At 42.1% G+C, this 22,920-nt stretch overlaps 1 protein-coding gene across 1 annotated transcript in view; it reads right to left on the minus strand.

Annotated features, from left to right (window-relative positions):
- LOC137331113 (mucin-2-like) overlaps positions 1–22,920 on the minus strand; it is a 75,710-nt gene that overhangs the window by 41,252 nt on the left and 11,538 nt on the right. The window contains exons 3-6 of the mRNA XM_067994719.1: positions 21,637–21,738; positions 19,324–19,423; positions 9,790–9,851; positions 1,300–8,528 (exon numbers count right to left, since the gene is read on the minus strand). Coding sequence (XP_067850820.1) covers positions 1,300–8,528; positions 9,790–9,851; positions 19,324–19,423; positions 21,637–21,738 — 7,493 coding nt within the window. The remainder of the gene's footprint in view (positions 1–1,299; positions 8,529–9,789; positions 9,852–19,323; positions 19,424–21,636; positions 21,739–22,920) is intronic.

Here is a 22,920-nt window from a genome sequence, read left to right on the forward strand (position 1 = left end):
GGGCAGTGTCCGAGGCCCAACCACCTTCAGCTGCTTCATCAATGACCTTCCCTCCATCAGAAGGTCAAAAATGGGGATGTTCGCTGATGATTGCACAGTGTTCAGTTCCATTCGCAACTCCTCAGATAATGAAGCAGTCCGTGCCCGCATGCAGCAAGACCTGGACAACATCCAGGCTTGGGCTGATAAGGAGCACGTAACATTCACGCCGGACAAGTGCCAGGCAATGACCATCTCCAACAAGAGAGAGTCTAACCACCTCCCCTTGATATTCAATGACATTACCATTGCCAAATCCCCCACCATCAACATCCTGGGAGTCACCATTGACCAGAAACTGAACTGGACCAGCCATATAAATACTGTGGCTACAAGAGCAGGTCAGAGGCTGGGTATTCTGCAGCAAGTGACTCACCTCCTGACTCCCCAAAGCCTTTCCACCATCTACAAGGCACAAGTCAGGAGCGTGATGGAATACTCTCCACTTGCCTGGATGAGTGCAGCTTCAACAACACTCAAGAAGCTCGACACCATCCAGGACAAAGCAGCCCGCTTGATTGGCACTCCATCCACCACCCTAAACATTCACTCCCTTCACCACCGGCACATTGTGGCTGCAGTGTGTACCATCCACAGGATGCATTGCAGCAACTCGCCAAGGCTTCTTCGACAGCACCTCCCAAACCTGCGACCTCTACCACCTAGAAGGACAAGGGCAGCAGGCACATGGGAACAACACCACCTGCATGTTCACCTCCAAGTCACACACCATCCCGACTTGGAAATATATCGCCGTTCCTTCATCGTCACTGGGTCAAAATCCTGGTATTCCCTTCCTAACAGCACTGTGGGAGAACTTTCACCACACGGACTGCAGCAGTTCAAGAAGGCGGCTCACCACCACCTTCTCAAGGGCAATTAGGGATGGGCAATAAATGCTGGCCTCACCAGCAACGCCCACATCCCATGAACAAATAAAAAAAAAGATTGAAACATTCTACAGAGTTATCAAGATAAAGGGATGTGAAAGGGATTTTAGCCACAGGAGGTGTATGTTAAATGATTGAAAGGGGCTAAAATGAACAGCAGAGACATTGGAATGAAAAAAGCATATTCACCCCTTTTTTTTGCTGATGCATGGTGTTAAGTTAAAAAGTATCTGAATATCATGCTAAGTTTTTTTGTATTAAAATAAACAGCCAGAGACTGCCAGCAGCAACACAAAATTGCTATTCTCTTGGAAAAAGAAAAAAATTGAGTAGGAAAGTTGAAGCAGAAAGTGCATGTACTTGAGAAAACCGCTCACTCAATTTGAGATTCATTACTATACCTATTGGTAGTGTTGATGGTACAGGGTCTATTGTAGTTGGTGATGTCTCATTCTGTATCTGAGTGGTAAAAGCTGATATTGAAGGTAGAAGCGAAGGAGTGGTCTGGTTTTCACTTTGTGGAGTTGTTTGTGTTGTTGGGGGGAAAGTTGTATTCACGGTTGTCTGGTTTTCACTTTGCGTTGTTTGTATGGTTGTTGGGATAGTTGTATTAACTGTTGTTTGGTTTTCACTTTTCGTAGTTGGTTGTGTTGTTGTAGGGAAATTTGTATTCACTGTTGTCTGGTTTTCACTTTGTGTAATTGTTTGTATGGTTGTAGGGATAGTTGCATTCACTGTTGTCTGGATTTCACTTTGCGTAGTTGGTTGTGTTGTTGTCGGGAAAGTTGTATTCACTGTTGTCTGGTTTTCACTTTGTGTAGTTGGTTGTGTTGTTGGAGGGAGAGTTGTATTGACTGTTGTCTGGTTTTCACTTTCCGTAGCTGGTTGTGTTGTTGGAGGGAAAGTTGTATTAACTGTTGTCTGGTTTTCACTTTGTGTAGTTGTTTGTATGGTTGTAAGATAAGTTGTATTAACTGTTGTTTGGTTTTCACTCTTCGTAGTTGCTTGTGTTGTTGGAGGGAAAGTTGTATTAACTGTTGTTTGGTTTTCACTTTGCGTAGTTGCTTGTGTTGTTGGAGGGAAAGTTGTATTAACTGTTGTCTGGTTTTCACTTTGCGTAGTTGGTTGTGTTGTTGGAGGGAAAGTTGTATTAACTGTTGTTTGGTTTTCACTTTGCGTAGTTGCTTGTGTTGTTGGAGGGAAAGTTGTATTAACTGTTGTCTGGTTTTCACTTTGCGTAGTTGGTTGTGTTGTTGGAGGGAAAGTTGTATTAACTGTTGTTTGGTTTTCACTTTGCGTAGTTGCTTGTGTTGTTGGAGGGAAAGTTGTATTAACTGTTGTCTGGTTTTCACTTTGCGTAGTTGCTTGTGTTGTTGGAGGGAAAGTTGTATTAACTGTTGTCTGGTTTTCACTTTGCGTAGTTGGTTGTGTTGTTGGAGGGAAAGTTGTATTAACTGTTGTCTGGTTTTCACTTTGCGTAGCTGGTTGTGTTGTTGGAGAGAAAGTTGTATTAACTGTTGTCTGGTTTTCACTTTGCGTAGTTGGTTGTGTTGTTGGCGGGAAAGTTGTATTAACTGTTGTCTGGTTTTCACTTTGCGTAGTTGATTCTGTTGTTGGAGGGAAAGTTGTATTCACTGTTGTCTGGTTTTCACTTTGCGTAGTTGCTTGTGTTGTTGTAGGGAAAGTTGTATTCACTGTTGTCTGGTTTTCACTTTGCGTAGTTGGTTGTCTTGTTGTAGGGAAAGTTGTATTCACTGTTGTCTGGTTTTCACTTTGCGTGGTTGGTTGTATGGTTGTTGGGATAGTTGTATTAACTGTTGTTTGCTTCTTACTTTCCGTAGCTGGTTGTGTTGTTGGAGGGAAAGTTGTATTCACTGTTGTCTGGTTTTCACTTTGCGTAGTTGGTTCTGTTGTTGGAGGGAAAGTTGTATTATCTGTTGTCTGGATTTCACTTTGTGTAGTTAGTTGTGTTGTTGGAGGGAAAGTTGTATTCACTGTTGTCTGGTTTTCACTTTGCGTAGTTGGTTGTCTTGTTGTAGTGAAAGTTGTATTCACTGTTGTCTGGCTTTCACTTTGCATAATTGTTTGTATGGTTGTAGGGATAGTTGTATTAACTGTTGTCTGGTTTTCACTTTGAGTATTTGGTTGTGTTGTTGTAGGGAAAGTTGTATTAACTGTTGTCCGGTTTTCACTTTGCGTAGTTGGTTGTGTTGTTGGAGGGTAAGTTGTATTAACTGTTGTCTGGTTTTCACTTTGCGTTGTTGTTTGTATGGTTGTTGGGATAGTTGTATTAACTGCTGTCTGGTTTTCACTTTGTGTAGTTGTTTGTATGGTTGTAGGATAAGTTGTATTAACTGTTGTCTGGTTTTCACTTTTGGTAGTTGCTTGTGTTGTTGGAGAGAAAGTTGTATTAACTGTTGTCTGGTTTTCACTTTGCGTAATTGGTTGTGTTGTTGTAGGGAAAGTTGTATTAACTGTTGTCTGGTTTTCACTTTGTGTAGTTGGTTGTGTTGTTGTAGGGAAAGTTGTATTCACTGTTGTCTGGTTTTCACTTTGCGTAGTTGGTTGTATGGTTGTAGGGATAGTTGTATTCACTGTTGTCTGGTTTTCACTTTGCGTTGTTGTTTGTATGGTTGTAGGGATAGTTGTATTCACTGTTGTCTTGTTTTTACTTTGCGTAGTTGGTTGTGTTGTTGTCGGGAAAGTTGTATTCACTGCTGTCTGGTTTTCACTTTGCGTAGTTGGTTGTCTTGTTGGAGGGATAGTTGTATTAACTGTTGTCTGGTTTTCACTTTCCATAGTTGGTTGTGTTGTTGGAGTGAAAGTTGTATTAACTGTTGTTTGGTTTTCACTTTGCGTAGTTGGTTGTGTTGTTGGAGGGAAAGTTGTATTAACTGTTGTCTGGTTTTCACTTTGCGTAGTTGGTTGTCTTGTTGGAGGGATAGTTGTATTAACTGTTGTCTGGTTTTCACTTTCCATAGTTGGTTGTGTTGTTGGAGAGAAAGTTGTATTAACTGTTGTCTGGTTTTCACTTTGCGTAGTTGGTTGTGTTGTTGGAGGGAAAGTTGTATTAACTGTTGTCCGGTTTTCACTTTGCGTAGTTGGTTGTGTTGTTTGAGGGAAAGTTGTATTAACTGTTGTCTGGTTTTCACTTTGCGTTGTTGTTTGTATGCTTGTAGGGAAAGTTGTATTAACTGTTGTCTGGTTTTCACTTTGCGTTGTTGTTTGTATGGTTGTCGGGATAGTTGTATTAACTGTTGTCTGGTTTTCACTTTGTGTAGTTGGTTGTGTTGTTGGAGGGAAAGTTGTATTAACTGTTGTCTGGTTTTCACTTTGCGTGGTTGGTTGTGTTGTTGGAGGGAAAGTTGTATTAACTGTTGTCTGGTTTTCACTTTGCGTAATTGGTTGTGTTGTTGGAGGGAAAGTTATATTAACTGTTGTCTGGTATTCACTTTGCGTCGTTGGTTGTGTTGTTGTAGGGAAAGTTGTGTTCACTGTTGTCTGGTTTTCATTTTGTGTAATTGGTTGTGTTGTTGGAGGGAAAGTTATATGAACTGTTGTCTGGTATTCACTTTGCGTCGTTGGTTGTCTTGTTGTAGGGAAAGTTGTATTAACTGTTGTCTGGTTTTCACTTTGCGTAGTTGGTTGTCTTGTTGTAGGGAAAGTTGTATTAACTGTTGTCTGGTTTTCACTTTGCGTAGTTGGTTGTGTTGTTGGCGGGAAAGTTGTATTAACTGTTGTCTGGTTTTCACTTTGCGTAGTTGATTCTGTTGTTGGAGGGAAAGTTGTATTCACTGTTGTCTGGTTTTCACTTTGCGTATTTGCTTGTGTTGTTGTAGGGAAAGTTGTATTCACTGTTGTCTGGTTTTCACTTTGCGTAGTTGGTTGTGTTGTTGGAGGGAAAGTTGTATTCACTGTTGTCTGGTTTTCACTTTGCGTAGTTGGTTCTGTTGTTGGAGGGAAAGTTGTATTATCTGTTGTCTGGATTTCACTTTGTGTAGTTAGTTGTGTTGTTGGAGGGAAAGTTGTATTCACTGTTGTCTGGTTTTCACTTTGCGTAGTCGGTTGTCTTGTTGTAGTGAAAGTTGTATTCACTGTTGTCTGGCTTTCACTTTGCATAATTGTTTGTATGGTTGTAGGGATAGTTGTATTAACTGTTGTCTGGTTTTCACTTTGAGTATTTGGTTGTGTTGTTGTAGGGAAAGTTGTATTAACTGTTGTCCGGTTTTCACTTTGCGTAGTTGGTTGTGTTGTTGGAGGGTAAGTTGTATTAACTGTTGTCTGGTTTTCACTTTGCGTTGTTGTTTGTATGGTTGTTGGGATAGTTGTATTAACTGCTGTCTGGTTTTCACTTTGTGTAGTTGTTTGTATGGTTGTAGGATAAGTTGTATTAACTGTTGTCTGGTTTTCACTTTTGGTAGTTGCTTGTGTTGTTGGAGAGAAAGTTGTATTAACTGTTGTCTGGTTTTCACTTTGCGTAATTGGTTGTGTTGTTGTAGGGAAAGTTGTATTCACTGTTGTCTGGTTTTCACTTTGCGTTGTTGTTTGTATGGTTGTAGGGATAGTTGTATTCACTGTTGTCTGGTTTTCACTTTGCGTTGTTGTTTGTATGGTTGTAGGGATAGTTGTATTCACTGTTGTCTGGTTTTCACTTTCCATAGTTGGTTGTGTTGTTGTAGGGAAAGTTGTATTAACTGTTGTCTGGTTTTCACTTTGCGTTGTTGTTTGTATGGTTGTAGGGATAGTTGTATTCACTGTTGTCTTGTTTTTACTTTGCGTAGTTGGTTGTGTTGTTGTCGGGAAAGTTGTATTCACTGCTGTCTGGTTTTCACTTTGCGTAGTTGGTTGTCTTGTTGGAGGGATAGTTGTATTAACTGTTGTCTGGTTTTCACTTTCCATAGTTGGTTGTGTTGTTGGAGGGAAAGTTGTATTAACTGTTGTCTGGTTTTCACTTTGCGTAGTTGGTTGTGTTGTTGGAGGGAAAGTTGTATTAACTGTTGTCTGGTTTTCACTTTGCGTAGTTGGTTGTCTTGTTGGAGGGATAGTTGTATTAACTGTTGTCTGGTTTTCACTTTCCATAGTTGGTTGTGTTGTTGGAGAGAAAGTTGTATTAACTGTTGTCTGGTTTTCACTTTGCGTAGTTGGTTGTGTTGTTGGAGGGAAAGTTGTATTAACTGTTGTCCGGTTTTCACTTTGCGTAGTTGGTTGTGTTGTTGGAGGGAAAGTTGTATTAACTGTTGTCTGGTTTTCACTTTGCGTTGTTGTTTGTATGCTTGTAGGGAAAGTTGTATTAACTGTTGTCTGGTTTTCACTTTGCGTTGTTGTTTGTATGGTTGTCGGGATAGTTGTATTAACTGTTGTCTGGTTTTCACTTTGTGTAGTTGGTTGTGTTGTTGGAGGGAAAGTTGTATTAACTGTTGTCTGGTTTTCACTTTGCGTAGTTGGTTGTGTTGTTGGAGGGAAAGTTGTATTAACTGTTGTCTGGTTTTCACTTTGCGTAGTTGGTTGTGTTGTTTGAGGGAAAGTTGTATTAACTGTTGTCTGGTTTTGACTTTGCGTTGTTGTTTGTATGCTTGTAGGGAAAGTTGTATTAACTGTTGTCTGGTTTTCACTTTGCGTAGTTGGTTGTGTTGTTGGAGGGAAAGTTGTATTAACTGTTGTCTGGTTTTCACTTTCCATAGTTGGTTGTGTTGTTGGAGAGAAAGTTGTATTAACTGTTGTCTGGTTTTCACTTTGCGTAGTTGGTTGTGTTGTTGGAGGGAAAGTTGTATTAACTGTTGTCCGGTTTTCACTTTGCGTAGTTGGTTGTGTTGTTGGAGGGAAAGTTGTATTAACTGTTGTCTGGTTTTCACTTTGCGTTGTTGTTTGTATGCTTGTAGGGAAAGTTGTATTAACTGTTGTCTGGTTTTCACTTTGCGTTGTTGTTTGTATGGTTGTCGGGATAGTTGTATTAACTGTTGTCTGGTTTTCACTTTGTGTAGTTGGTTGTGTTGTTGGAGGGAAAGTTGTATTAACTGTTGTCTGGTTTTCACTTTGCGTAGTTGGTTGTGTTGTTGGAGGGAAAGTTGTATTAACTGTTGTCTGGTTTTCACTTTGCGTAGTTGGTTGTGTTGTTTGAGGGAAAGTTGTATTAACTGTTGTCTGGTTTTCACTTTGCGTTGTTGTTTGTATGCTTGTAGGGAAAGTTGTATTAACTGTTGTCTGGTTTTCACTTTGCGTTGTTGTTTGTATGGTTGTCGGGATAGTTGTATTAACTGTTGTCTGGTTTTCACTTTGCGTAGTTGGTTGTGTTGTTGGAGGGAAAGTTGTATTAACTGTTGTCTGGTTTTCACTTTGCGTAATTGGTTGTGTTGTTGGAGGGAAAGTTATATTAACTGTTGTCTGGTATTCACTTTGCGTCGTTGGTTGTGTTGTTGTAGGGAAAGTTGTGTTCACTGTTGTCTGGTTTTCACTTTGCGTAATTGGTTGTGTTGTTGGAGGGAAAGTTATATGAACTGTTGTCTGGTATTCACTTTGCGTCGTTGGTTGTGTTGTTGTAGGGAAAGTTGTATTAACTGTTGTTTGGTTTACACTTTGCGTAGTTGGTTGTGTTGTTGTAGGGAAAGTTGTATTAACTGTTGTCTGGTTTTCACTTTGCGTAGTTGCTTGTGTTGTTGTAGGGAAAGTTGTATTCACTGTTGTCCGGTTTTCACTTTGCGTAGTTGCTTGTGTTGTTGTAAGGAAATTTGTATTCACTGTTGTCTGGTTTTCACTTTGTGTAGTTGGTTCTGTTGTTGGAGGGAAAGTTGTATTATCTGTTGTCTGGATTTCACTTTGTGTAGTTAGTTGTGTTGTTGGAGGGAAAGTTGTATTCACTGTTGTCTGGTTTTCACTTTGCGTAGTTGGTTCTATAGTTGTAGGGATTGTTGTATTCACTGTTGTCTGGTTTTCACTTTGCGTAGTTGGTTGTGTTATTGTAGGGATATTTGTATTAACTGTTGTCTGGTTTTCACTTTGCGTAGTTGTTTGTATCGTTGTTGGGATAGTTGTATTCACTGTTGTCTGGTTTTCACTTTGCGGCGTTAATAAAAGAGTTCTATGCTCAAGTTTGCGGTTTGAACTTTGTTTAATTTGTTCTGACATTAAAAAAAGAGTTTTATTCGCTGATTTGAGGTCCTTTCGTTGTATGGTAAATACTCTTTTAATCGGCGGATATATTGTATTTTCCAACACTGCGTTTTCTCTTTGCTGTGATTTTGAATGGAGGATTGGTGCGTTTGCTAATGGTGAGATTTCTGCCCTTGTGGTAAACTCTGAAGATGCTGGAAGTAAGTCCAAACTTAACAGTGCAGTATTTTCTGCAATTCTTTGATTCTCCCTCCTTGTTTTCCAGCCAGTGTTCCCTAAAAGCATTGCTGATGGAGAGAGAACAATCCTTCTGTCTGCTTTTTCTTTTTTCTTTGCTCCTACATATAATGGGTTTTGTAAGGATATTGATGGATGGTTTGAAGAAGGTTTCACAGTGCAAGACGTATTAACATGTTCTGTAGTTGTGTTCAGATAAGCAACTGTATTAGTGTTGACATGAGCAGTTTGACTTTTTAGTGCTGCATCTCTGTTCTGTAAAAGGAAACCGGTATATTTTAGGTACATGCATATAATGGCTCTGAAATTCTAGGTAAGCTCCATCAGTTTCCCAGCAGGAAACCAGTAGAATCCTCCCTCCTGCCCCAAAAATGGCATAGACCCAGTTGTACTGCACTGCATCTCTGCCATTACTCTGCTGATGACACAAAGATTGGTGCATTGTAAGCAGTTTAGATGAAAACATAAAATTACAAAGGGTTATTGATAGATTAGGTGAATGGGCAAAATTGTGGCAAATATAATTCAATGTCGACAAATGTGAGGTCACTTTGGATCAAAAAAGGATAGAACAGGGTACTTTCTAAATGGTAAAAAGTTAAAAACAGTGGATGTCCAAAGGGACTTAGGGGTTCAGGTACATAGATCATTGAAGTGTCATGAACAGGTGCAGAAAATAATCAAGAAGGCAAATGGAATGTTGGCCTTTATATCTAGAGCACTAGAGTACAAGGGGGGCAGAAGTTATGCTGCAACTATACAAAACCCTGGTTGGACCGCACCTGGAGTACTGTGAGCAGTTCTGGGCACCGCACCTTCGGAAGGACATGTTGGCCTTGGAGGGAGTGCAGCGTAGGTTTACTAGAATGATCCCCGGACTTCAAGGGTTAAGTTACGAGGAGAGATTACACAAATTGGGGTTGCATTGTCTAGAGTTTAGAAGGTTAAGGGGTGATCTGATCAGAGTTTATAAGATATTAAGGGGAACAGATAGGGTGGATAGAGAGAAACTATTTTCGCTGGTTGGGGATTTTGGGAGTAGGGGGCACAGTCTAAAAATTAGAGACAGACCTTTCAAGAGCGAGATTAGAAAACATTTCTACACACAAAGGGTTGTATAAGTTTGGAACGCTCTTCCGCAAACGGCAGTTGATACTAGCTCAATTTATAAATTTAATTCTGAGATAGATAGCTTTTTGGCAACCAAAGGTATTAAGGGATATGGGCCAAAGGCAGGTATATGGAGTTAGATCACAGATCAGCCATGATCTTATCAAATGGTGGAGCAGGCACGAGGGGCTGAATGGCCTACTCCTGTTCCTATGTTCCGATGTTCCTACTGTTAGTTTCCTGTTTGCAATGTAAAGGGTGGAACCGCCATCTGCCTTTTACAAGGCAAATGACAAAGGAGCCAGGGCAGAGACTCCCTACGCCAAGAGTTTCTGCTCCACAGGCTCGGTCGGGAAACAGTGTACCAGTAGGTGACAGTACGCCCAGTTAGGTGGGGCTTATATACCTCCACAAGAACAGATTTGAGATCCGTTGGTGAAGTCCAGGCCAGGCAAGTGGCCTGGAATCCTGAAGATAAGGATATATTTTTTAAAAATTCTTTTACAAACTGGCTCCCTTACCAAGAGGGCCGAAGGGACCATGGTCAGGGTCGAGGGGTGCAACTCCCTTCTCCCCCACTACAGGCAGACACCAGAGTTTCTAGCTGCCATGTGCACATGGGTGCTGGGGATATGCCCAAAGTGGCACTTGCTCTTGCCTGTCCCATGGTCATGAGGTGCCCTCATTGGCCCAGCAAACTTCAGCAGGGCTCGTGCTGGAGAACACTATCGATTTTTAGCCACAGTTTGTTTTCTTCATTCACGGATAAAATATTTGGATTAAGTTGATCTTGGAAAATTTGCTTGGGTCAGCGCTGCTGCAGTCAGGTAGGCAGAAGTCTCACTCTGTCATATTCCAAAAGTGACACTGCTGCAGAGAAAAGGCTAACCTTAGATTTCTTCGCCTGGCTGTACAATTGCTGGAACTACATTTAAACGTTTGAAGCATTTAATTTAGTTTTGATTCCCCGAACTCAGGGGGGGCAGAAAGAACAGGGTTCCTATACAACTAAACACATTGAGTTACATCGAAACTAGAGCACAGAAACAGGCCTTCTGGCCCAACTGGTCTAAGCTAGCGTTCATGCTCCACATGAACCTCCTCCCACTTTACTTCATCTAACCCTTCTATTCTGTTCCCTCATGTGCTTATCTATCTTCCCCATAAATGCATCTATGCTATTTACCTCAGCAGTAACAACTTGCATTTATACAGTATCTTTAACATAGCAAAATATCCCAAGGTGCTTCACGGGAGCGATTATCAAACTAAATTTGACACTGAGCCACACAAGGAGATAGTAGGATAGGTGACCAAAAGCTTAGTCAAAGAAGTAGATTTTATGAGTGTCTTAAAGGAGGAGAGAGAGGTAGACAGTGCATTCCACATTTTTAATACTCTTTGGGTTCAGAAGTTTCTCTTGAATTCCCTATTGGATTTATTAACAACTATTTTATGTTGATGACCTCTAGTTTTGGACTCCCCCACAATTGGAAACATTTTCTATATGTTTACCCTATCAAATCATTATCTTATAGACCTCTATCAGGTTACCCCTCTGCCTTCTCTTTTCTAGAGAAAAGCACCCCAGCCTGTTCGGCCTTTCCTGATAAGGATTTCCTCTCAGTTCTGGTCTCATCTTTGTGAACACCTACTAGGAGGAAAAAGCAAGTCACAACAGGCAGGGAAATGAGTCACCAACAATAAACCATCCAAAGCCTTGCAAGGAAGCTTAATTTTAAAACCAGGTTGCAGATTAAAGTAAATATTAAAATATACCTGAACAATGCTTAAGAGATTAGAATATTAGTGAAAGCAAAAATAGTTGAGTAGTTAAGAATTTGAACTGAACAAAAAATGAACAATCTTACCAGAAGCAGTAGGAAAAACACACAAAGAAGTTTAGGTTTTCTTCTATCAGTTTCCATTGCAATGCTAAAGAATGAGATCTTCCTGAAAAAGCATTTCCAAAACTATTACTGTTACAGGGAGAAGAGACAAACAATGTTTTGAGCAAGTGGGATAATGAATTATGTATTTCAAATGCTTGATAAACACTTTTTTATTATGTCCTTTTACTAGGTACTTATCTTCCATGTATGTACATTGTTTATTTATTCACGTATACATGCGGACTTTCCCCTGTAATATATTCATCTCACCTGATCATACATTGCTTTCATTTTCAGAAGTTTTTTGCCACTGTTAAGAGTTCTCTTAAAAAAAGTGTTTTCATAGATTCTACTTTTCTACTATTTATGGATATTAATTTTTTAAGGATTCAGAAGTATTCAGCAAAATTGGAAACATAAAGGCCTTAAAATTATACTGTGCAAATATTACACAGTTACATGGTAGTTACAGCACAGGAGGAGGTCATTCAACCCATTGTGTATGTGCCGGTATTGTTCAGATCCTGTCAGAATTAGCCAGTTCAGACCATGCATTTTTCTATTCTATAATCAAACAATTTTGGACTAAAAGTTGCCATTTTGAGACCAGCAAACCATTAGAAGTGCGTCAATAGTCCAGTCTCTGTAGAGGAATGAAAACAATATATTATATGAAGTATTTCTGAAATGTTGGATTTCAAGTCATAAGTTAAGGCAAAATATATTACAATAAAATGAAAAAATACTCAATACTTCTTCCAGAGCAGCACTCCGTCCAAAAGAGCAGGTGAGATGTGTGAGATAGTTTATGAAAGAAGAAAATAGTTCACTTGGAATAGCAGTTAAGATACCGCGTGGGAACTCAGAAATCAAGTTATATATTCAAAATCCCCACAACTTCAGAATCCTCGATTTCTAACCCATTAACCATATGACATACTTTAATTGCATTAATTCCTCTGTTAAAAGCAGTAGACAAATGGGAAACTGATATTCACATAGCATGATTTGCAAGGGCAGTCTTTATGTATAGGCAGAAAATACATGTACCAAAAGTTGGGGATGCCTCTAGGATTTATTTGTTTAAACTTTTTCTACTGAAATAGCAAACCTATATTTCATCAGGCATCTAACCTTTTAGAAACATAGAAAAATTTATGGAACAGAAGGAGGCTATTCAGCCCATCGTATCTGTGCCGGTTGAAAAAGAGCTACCCAGCTTAATCCGACTTTCCAGCACTTGGTCCATTGATATCTTCCTGCAGTCGACACTCCTCCTCACTATCAACCACACGGCCAATTTTTGTATCATCTGCAAACTTCTTAATCATGCTCCCTACATTTAAACCTGAATCATTAATATATACCACAAAAAGCAAGGGACCCCTCTGGAAACAGCCTTCCAGTCATAAATTACCCTTTGCTTCCTGCCACTGAGCCAATTTTGGATCCAATTTGCCACTTTCTCTTGGCTCCCATGGGCTTTTACTTTTTTGACCAGTCTGCCATGTGGGACCTTGTCAAAAGCCTTGCTACAATCCATGTAGACCACATCAAATGCACTACCCTCATCGACACTCCTTGTTACCACCTCAAAAAATTCAATCAAGTTAGTCAGACACGACCTTCCCCTAACAAGTCCACATTGACTGTCCTTGATTAATCTATGCCTTTCTAAATGACAGTTTATACTGTCCCTCAGAATTGATTCCAATAATTTGCCCACCACCGAGGTTAGACTGACTGACCTATAATTACTAGGTCTATTCTTTTCAACATTTCTAAACAATAGTACAATGTTAGCAGTCCTCCAATCCTGCAGCACCACGCCTGTAGCCGGAGAGGATTGGAAAATAATGGTTAGAGCCTCCGTTATTTCATCCCTTGCTTTTTTAACAGCCTGGGATACATTTCATCCAGGCCTGGCAATTTATCTAATTTCAAAGATGCTAAACCCCTTAATACTTCCTCTCTCACTATGCTTATCCCATCCAATATTTCACACTCCTCCTCCTTAACTACAATCTCTGCATCATCCCCCTCCTTTGTGAAGATAGATGCAAAGTATTCATTAAGAACCATAACACATCTTCCGCCTCCACACACAGGTTACATTTTTGGTCTCTAATAGACCATACTCTTTCCTTAGTTATCCTCTTGTTCCTTGTGTATTTATAAAACATTTTTGAGTTTTCCTTAATTTTACTTGCCGGTATTTTTTCATGTCCTCTCTTTGCTTTCCTAATTTCCTTTTTAATTTCACCCCTGCACGTTCTGTACTCCTCTAGGCTTTCTGCAGTATTGAGCTCTCGGTATCTGATATAAGCTTCCCTTTTTTGCCTCATCCAGGGGGCTCTAGATTTGGCAGTCCCACCCTTTTTTTTGTGGGAACATGTTTACTCTGAACCCCTTGAATCTTCCCCTTGAATGTCTCCTACTGCTCTCACACTGATTTACCTTCAAGTAGCTGTTTCCAGTCCACTTTTGCTAAATCACTTCTCAGCTTAGTAAAATTGGCCTTTCCCCAATTTAGAACTTTTACTCCTGGTCTATCTCTGACCTTTTCCATAACTATGCTAAATCTAACTGAATTATGATCACTACCACCAAAATGCTCTCCCACTGATACTCCTTCCACGTGCCCAGCTTCATTCCCTAAAACTAAATCCAGTACTGGCCCCCACCCCCCGCCTTGTTGGGCTTGTTACGTACTGGCTAAAACATTTCTCCTGAATGCAATTTAAGAATTCTGCACCCTCCATACTTTTTACACTGATTATATCCCAGTTAATACAAGGGCAGTTGAAATCTCCTATTACTGCCCTATTGTTTTTGCACTTCTCAGAAATTTGCCTACATATTTGCTCTTCTGTCTCCCTCTAACTGTTTGGAGGTCTATAGAACACTTCCAGCAGTGTGATTGCCCCTTTTTTGTTCTTTAGCTCAACCCATATGGCTTCATTTGATGATCCTTCTAACATATCATCCCTCTTCACAGCTGTTTTACGCATGAACATGGGGGCACGAGGAGAGAGAAGAGACCTCTGGGAAAAGCTGTGTAGATGGATTTTCATCCTTGTTTGATAAAAATAAGTACAAATATTTTACATGAAAACACAAATAATTCCACTGGCAAAAATATTGAGAGAAGAAAAATAAGCCAATCAAAATTCATCTTCAATAAATATGCCAGAGGACTGGAGGATTGCAAATGTTACACCTCTATTTTAAAAAGTGGAGAGGGATAAATCCAGCAATTACAGGCCAGTCAGCAAGGATTTGTTAAAGGAAAATTGTGTTTGACTAACTTGATTGGGTTTTTTGATGAAGTAACGGAAAGGGTTGATGAGGGTAGTGCGGTTGATGTGTATATGGACTTTCAAAAGGCATTTGATAAAGTACCACATAATAGACTTGTTAGCAAAATTAAAGCCCATGGGATTAAAGGGACAGTGGCAGCGTGGATATAAAATTGGCTAAGGGACAGAAAGCAGAGCGTAATGGTGAACGGTTGTTTTACTGACTGGAGGGAAGTATACAGTGATGTGCCTCAGGGATCGGAATTAGGACCACTGCTCTTTTTGATATATATTAATGACCTGAACCTTGGGTATAGAGGGTATAATTTCAAAGTTTTCAGATGACACGAAACTCAGGAATGTAGTAAACAACGTGAAAGACAGTAGCAGACTTCAGGAGGACGTTGACAGACTGGTGAAATGGGCAGATACATGGCAGATGAAATTTAATGCAGAGAAGTAATACATTTTGGTAGGAAGAATGAGGAGAGACAATATAAACTAAATGGTACAATTTTAAAGACGGTACAGGAACAGAGAGATCTGGGGGTATATGAACACAAATCTTTGAAGGCAGCAAGACAAGTTGAGAAGGCTGGTAAAAAAACATATGGGATCCTGGGCTTTATTAATAGAGGCATAGAGTACAAATGTAAGGAAGTTATGCTGAACTTTTATAAAACACTGGTGAGGCCTCGGCTGGAGTATTGTGTTCAATTCTGGCCACCACACTTTAGGAAGGGTGTCAAGGCCTTAGAGAGGGTGCAGAAAAGATTTACTAGAATAGTACCAGAAATGAGGGACTTCAGTTATGTGGAGAGACTGGAGAAGCTGGGCTTGTTCTCCTTAGAGCAGAGAAGGTTAAGAGGAGATTTAATAGGGGGGTTCAAAATCATGAACAGGTTTGATAGAGTAAATAAGGAGAAACTGTTACCAATAGCAGAAGGGTCGGTAACCAGAGGACACAGATTTAAGGTGATTGGCAAAAGAACCAGAGGCAACATGATGAGGAAAGTTTTTTTTACGCAAAGAGTTATAATGATCTGGAATGCACTGCCTAAGAGGGTGGTGGAAGCAGAAACAATAACTTTCAAAAGGGAATTGGATAAATACTTGTAGGGAAAATAGTTAGAGCTATGCAGAAAGAGCATGGGAATGGGATTAATTGGAGAGCTCTTTCAAAGAGCCGGCACAGGCACGAAGGGCCAAATGGTCACCTTCTGTGATTTTAATGGACTTAATGACCTGAAAGAAGCCACTGACGTTTGAAAATAGACTTTTATTCATTCTGTACGGGCAGCAAACCACTGGAAAATAAAGCTGAGAATATGCAGATGATAGAAACAATTTTCCAATGTCTCAACAAAAACAATTACAAAATTTCAACGACTCATCAAAGTGGTTTCTGTGTTATCATATGCTGCTGGAAAGGGAATTTGCAAACTCGCTTAAGATCATAAAAAAACCCATTCTGCCCATCAAGCATAATCCTTCCCTAGTCTATTTGTAATCCACCTCATTGTGGATTTTCCTGAGGAAAGGTTCTGCGACATTTCTCCCTGCTCTCATGAGTCCCAGAATCCCTATCTAACCTTGCATTTTATATCATACATCCTAAATCATATACCTTACTCAGAATAACATTTACACAAATGCAAACAAAAGTGGAAATTCAGCAGATTGGGAGATCTTTGTCCCACCCAAACCCACCCGTCAGTGGCAAAACTGCCTCAGAGGGAAATGCAGCCTTATATGTCGAAACACGAATCATCCCCACAAGAGATGGCGGACTAGCTGGTTCATGATTTCTGGATTAATATCTCACTTTTTTTTAAGATTATGATAACAGATATGATCCGCATATGTGTGAAAACTGGGAGAATCAGAGGACACAAAAGCTTAGATTTTCAGCCAGGTGAGGAAAATCACTGGAGTGGATGTCCCACCCCACCGGAAATGCACTCCATGCATTTTCCAGTGGGCAGGACCAGTAGTAGTAGAGCACCACTTGTATAGCCTTGCCTGCCTGGCATCCTTCCCTTACCAGCGGTAGTAGAAGTGCCCATCTCAAATGGGTGAGCACTTCATTTTAATCGTCATTTGGGAGAGTGACAGTCCTGCATGCTATTTCCCAAAGTTCTGGTGTGCAGGAATACTGGTGGGAAGAATATGATTCCCCTTCTGTAAACATTGATGCATGAGAAATAACAGAACAGCTGGGAGCAATAAACTCCCTCAGGAAAAGATAAAGACAGAAAAGGTGCATCTTGGACCATGAGGCATAAGACGCCGCCGCAAAAACATCCTAAGGCAGGTTCCGAAGGGACTTCTTTCTTCCTGTAATCGACATTGTCCATCCTCACCAAACAGTTTAGTCAAGTTGAATGTTTCCCTATTTGGTTTTCTGTGTACCACTGAAGAAATGAACAAGGTTACCAAAGAAGATTTCCTAGAAGAGCGATGGAATAACCTGTCTCTCACAGTGGGCGATACTGATCCGACCGACATGGCATTTGAAATTCGTGCAGCCATTGACACTTTTCCAGTAAATCATTCTTCAACACCACTTGATAATATTTACAAAGAAAGACCTTTATCCGAACCTCAATATTGTGTTCAGATTGCTGTTGATGGTGCCCGTGACAGATGCATCAGGTGACAGAAACTTTTTCCAACTAAAATCTAACCTGGGACCTTCTGCGCTGTAACACTACATTAGGCAGCCCCTTTACCCACTAGACCTTCAAAGAAGTTCTTCAAACCAAAATGCAATTGTTTCTTTACTGTTCGGTGCAACCTCACTTGTGTGTGTATATCAGGGAAATGAGCAGCAAAAGTACCAAGAAAATACAGGAATAAATCTGGAATTCACAACAATAACTTGCATTTATGTAGCATCTTTAACATAGTAAAATGTCTCAAGGTGCTTCACAGGAGTGTTATCAAAAAAAATTTGAAACCAAGCCATACAAGGAAATAGAAACAATGGGCTCGAGTCCACAGGGGTTCCACAGTAAACATCTGATCATAATCTGCCTTTAAATTACTTTACAGTTAACCATGTCAGTTACAATAAATCTGACAAAAGTTCATAGTGCTTTGATTATTTTATCCTGTGTCATACTCCAACTGCTCCTTCTTTAAATTACTTTACGGTTAACTGTTTGTTCCTGTAAATTCACAAAAGTTAATAGTTCTTTGATCATTTTACCCTGAACCAAATCATTTTTTAATCAGCACATATAATTTTCAATTCCATTTACAGATATACAGAAAATTTCAAGAGAAAGGCAATTTTTGCTGAGAGCAGCCCAGAGGAAGCTGTATGCACACAAACCTTTGACGGTGGCAGGACAAGATGGGAAGGCTGTTAAAAAAGCAAAAAGGGGTCCTGGGCTTCATAAATAGAGGCATTGTGGTTGTTGGAGGCCAATCATTTCAGCCCCAGGACATTGCTGCAGGAGTTCCTCAGGGCAGTGTCCTAGGCCCAACCATCTTCAGCTGCTTCATCAATGACCTTCCCTCCATCAGAAGGTTAGAAATGGGGATGTTCGCTGATGATTGCAGTGTTCAGTTCCATTCGCAACCCCTCACATAATGAAGCAGTCCGTGCCCGCATGCAGCAAGACCTGGACAACATCCAGGCTTGGGCTGATAAGTGGCAAGCAACATTCGCGCCAGACAAGTGCCAGGCAACGACCATCTCCAACAAGAGAGAGTCTAACCACCTCCCCTTGACATTCAAAGGCATTACCATTGCCGAATCCCCCACCATCAACATCCTGGGGGTCACCATTTACCAGAAACTTAACCGGACCAGCCACATAAATAATGTGGCTACTAGTGCAGGTCAGAGGCTGGGTATTCTGTGGCGAGTGACTCACCTCCTGACTCCCCAAAGCCTTTCCACCATCTACAAGGCACAAGTCAGGAGTGTGATGGAATACTCTCCACTTGCCTGGATGAGTGCAGCTCCAACAACACAAGAAGCTCAACACCATCCAGGACAAAGCAGCCCACTTGATTGGCACCCCATCCATCATCCTAAACAGTCACTCTCTCCGCCACCGGCGCACAGTAGCTGCAGTGTGTACCATCCACAGGATGCACTGCAGAAACTCGCCAAGGCTTCTTCAACAGCACCTCTCAAACCCACGACCTCTACCACCTAGAAGGACAAGGGCAGCAGGCACATGGGAACACCACCACCTGCACGTTCCCCTCCAAGTCACACACCATCCCGACTTGGAAATATATCGCCGTTCCTTCATCGTCGCTGGGTCAAAATCCTGGAACTCCCTACCGAACAGCACTGTGGGAGAACCTTCACCACACGGACTGCAGCGGTTCAAGAAGGCAGCTCACTACCCCCTTCTCAAGGGCAATTAGGGATGGGAATAAACGCTGGCCTTGTCAGAGACACCCACATCCCATGAACGAATAGAAAAATACGACATACATCCTATGTTGATGTGCATTAGTTGCCACCTGTATTACCCATGTGGATGACTGGTAGCCTGTGCCAATATTTACTGGACCAGAAATTACTCACCTGAGGATGCCATCCCATAATGGCGTCCTCTCCAACCACCAGCGAATCAATTGTGCAAGTTCACGAATGTGCACACGCACAGTAAAACCCCGAAATCGCGAATTTGCTGCCATAGGTTTGTCGGAGGTTTGACAGGTCCGAATTAAAGGGCCAACTATACTACAATCAATAGAATCATTAAAAATTCGTGAACTTACCCATCTGCCGAGCTGGAGTGAAGAGACTAACGCCACCAAAAGGTACGCTGGAAAATACCAGCCATACACTACTTTTTAAAAGCCCGATGACTTTTAATGACTGCAAAACAACAAAAAATTAAATTTTGAAAACGTGGAACGTCAAGTTGCTCTTATTTTAATATTTTTTGATTTTATTTTAAGTTTACTTTTAACTTCTGAAAGTTTCATTAAATTAAATCATTTGCTTGGCTTTTTATAATAAGGTATGTTAAATTTTTATTTACACTAACATAAAGGGCAGCATTTTAGCACCCGCTATGGGGTGCGTTCCTGGCGGGGGGACCCCGAAAATCGGGAAATCCCGGAGCGGGACTGGAGCCCGCCTCGAACCCGCGCACTTCCGCGTTCCCCACTGCCACGCCGGCGTGCGCGCACAGCCCCCGCTGGTGGGAATCCCGCAGGCAATTAAAGCCAGCGGGATGCCACTTGAAGCTATTTATTTGGCTTGTTCAGGTCATTAACTGACCTGATTAAGGGATTATGTGAGGAGGGGTGGGATTTTAGAGCAAACTGGGACTGTTTCCCACACTGGGGGAAACACTCCCAGTTCAAATGGACCTGTTGCAGCTGTCAGCCTGTGGCAGGAGGCCACTCTGTCACTTGGGACAAAGTTTGGCCTCCACCACCCTCCTCCTGACGGTCAAAGTCACCAACTTGCACACTTACCCCGGGGTCCAGAGACATGTACCTACCTTGCGGACCCCCTCAGATGTACATCTTCCGGATGGGGGCCGCCGTAGCTGCAGTCATGACCTCCTCGGAGGGCGAACAGCATCACCAGCCTCACCAGGATCGCCATCCACCTCTGACACATGGAGCTCCACAACAAAGTGCTGTGACACATCCACCTGTACAGCAGGAGGGAGGGCTACCGCAGAGAGAGATGCGTCGCAGAGGGCACTACCCTCGCCACAGGGTCCACAGACCGAGGCTCAGCTTCCTGGACCTCTCTGCGCAGCAGTGCACACGGAGGCTCAGAGTCACTCGGCATGTAGTCGTGGACATCTGCAGCCTCCTTCATGCCAAGCTGCTCCTGGCTGGCCCGAGCACCATCTTCTTACCTGTCGCTGTCAAAGTCACCACTGCCCTCAACAACCTCTCCTCCGCATCCTTCCAGGGTGCAACCGGGGACATCGCCGACGTCTCTCAGCCGTCTGCACAAAAGAGCCCTGCAAATACACCTACACCCACTCTGCAGTAACACAATGGGTGGCATCAGTTGTGGGTCTTCATTGTGATCCTCAGGAAAGGGCATTATTGCACAGACCAGACAAGATTCACGAAGACATGGCAGTAGTGGTGCCAATATAATATGCAATGTGAGTTGTTCAGAAATTCAATATAAGTAACAACCATGACAAACCCTCAAACACCCTTGTGCATCCCCTTCATGCTCACGACACGTTTGCCTTACGCTGCCTACTGCACATATGTGATGCATGCCCTGTGGCTGCAGCACAGGTATTGGCAGGTTGAGTGAGGCTGGCCATGAAAGAGATGCACGAGAGGGTGAGTATGAGATAGAGCCATGAGATTGTATGAGGATTGGGTTGAGTGGTAGTGGCGGGATGAGTACTGGCGAGGTGAGTAGGTGCAGGTAAGATGAGGATGAGCTTTGAGTGGGTGTGAGGGGTGATGTGACAGAGTAATGTTGGCAGTGCAGAAGGAGATGTGGGGTGGGGCGGTGATGTGGCAGACGGAGTGTAGGGGAAAGAGTAAGTGTAATCACTTTGGCTGACCTACTGAGGTCATTGGAGCGCCTCCTGCACTGTATGCTGGTGGGCGATATGTTGGTGGTGCAGGTGACCTCCTCTGCCACCTCGAGCCAGGCCTTCCTGGTGGCAGAGGCAGGCCGCTTCCTCCTGCCCGCCGGGAGGAAGATCTCTGTCCTCCCCCTCCTCCTCACCCCATGTATTGATACCTGGAGTGAGGCATCATTAAACTGGGAGCAGCCTTCCCCCTGGGCTGCTCCATGCTGTAATTTTTTTCTATTTGTTGCAGCATCTGTCAGTGGAGGACTGCCCCTTTAAATAGAGCTCCTCCAGCTGACAGATCTTACTGCACATGCGCAGCCCGCCCGAAGCGCAGATCAGCAATGGGAAACCCGGAAGACCAGGTAAGTGAATCCAATTATGCTACGATCGCGCGGGGAGCTGAATGATTTCACCGGACGCGTTACCCACGCACCCGATAGCCCCCCCGCCGAGAACCCGCAGCCCTGGTAACATCGGGCCCAAAGAATTTCACTTTAAATGAATGAGTTTTACTTGCCTGCTTGTGGGCGTGACTTCTCTTCTTGACAGATTCTGTGGGCGTGGCTTTCATTCCCACAGAGTCTATCGGTACGAAGGAAGGTGTGCTGATATCACAGTGCTGAATTGAGAAAAAAATTAAAATGGACCGAGGTAAGTATTATAATCTGTCTCTCACAGTGGGCGATGCTGATCCGACCGACATGGCATTTGAAATTCATGCAGCCATTGACACTTTTCCAATAAATCATTCTTCAACACCACTTGATAATATTTACAAAGAAAGACCTTTATCCGAACCTCAATATTGTGTTCAGATTGCTCTTGATGGTGCCCGTGACAGATGCATCAGGTGAAAGAAGCTTTTTCCAACTAAAATCTAACCTGGGACCTTCTGCGCTGTAGCAGTGCATTAGGCAGTCCCTTTACCCATTAGACCATCAAATAAGTTCGTCAAACCAAAATGCAATTGTTTCTTTACTGTTCGGTGCAACCTCACTTGTGTGTGTATATCAGGGAAATGAGCAGCAAAAGTACCAAGAATATACAGGAATAAATCTGGAATTCACAACAATAACTTGCATTTATGTAGCATCTTTAACATAGTAAAATGTCTCAAGACACTTCACAGGAGTGTTATCAAAAAAAAATTTGACACCAAGCCATAAAAGGAAATAGAAACAATGGGCTCGAGTCCACAGGGGTTCCACAGTAAACATCTGATCATAATCTGCCTTTAAATTACTTGTGATGTGGAGATGCCGGTGATGGACTGGGGTTGGCAAATGTAAAGAATCTTACAACACCAGGTTATAGTCCAACAAATTTATTTGAAAATCACAAGTTTCGGAGGCTTTCTCCTTCGTCAGGTGAATGTGGAAATGAAATCCTTAAACGTTTCGCATTTATATTCAGAGAACAATACCTGGTGATTACAGATAATCTTTCCAACTGCCCGTTGTCAAGGCAATCAAAGTGTTCAGACAGAGAGGTGTTACCTACAGGACCACCGAATATACAAACGGCCAGAACACAAAACAGAGAGAGAGAGGGAGAAACATTCTAAAGGAAGAGAAAGACAGATAATGACCCGTTGTATTAAAAACAGATAACTTTTATTCGCTGATGGCGTTACGTGTAGCGTGACATGAACCCAAGATCCCGGTTGAGGCCGTCCTCATGGGTGCGGAACTTGGCTATCAATTTCTGCTCGACGATTTTGCGTTGTCGTGTGTCTCGAAGGCCGCCTTGGAGAACGCTTACCCGAAGATCGGTGGCCGAATGTGCTTGACTGCTGAAGTGT

This window comes from Heptranchias perlo, chromosome 13, assembly GCF_035084215.1.
Source record: "Heptranchias perlo isolate sHepPer1 chromosome 13, sHepPer1.hap1, whole genome shotgun sequence".
Taxonomy (NCBI): domain Eukaryota; kingdom Metazoa; phylum Chordata; class Chondrichthyes; order Hexanchiformes; family Hexanchidae; genus Heptranchias; species Heptranchias perlo.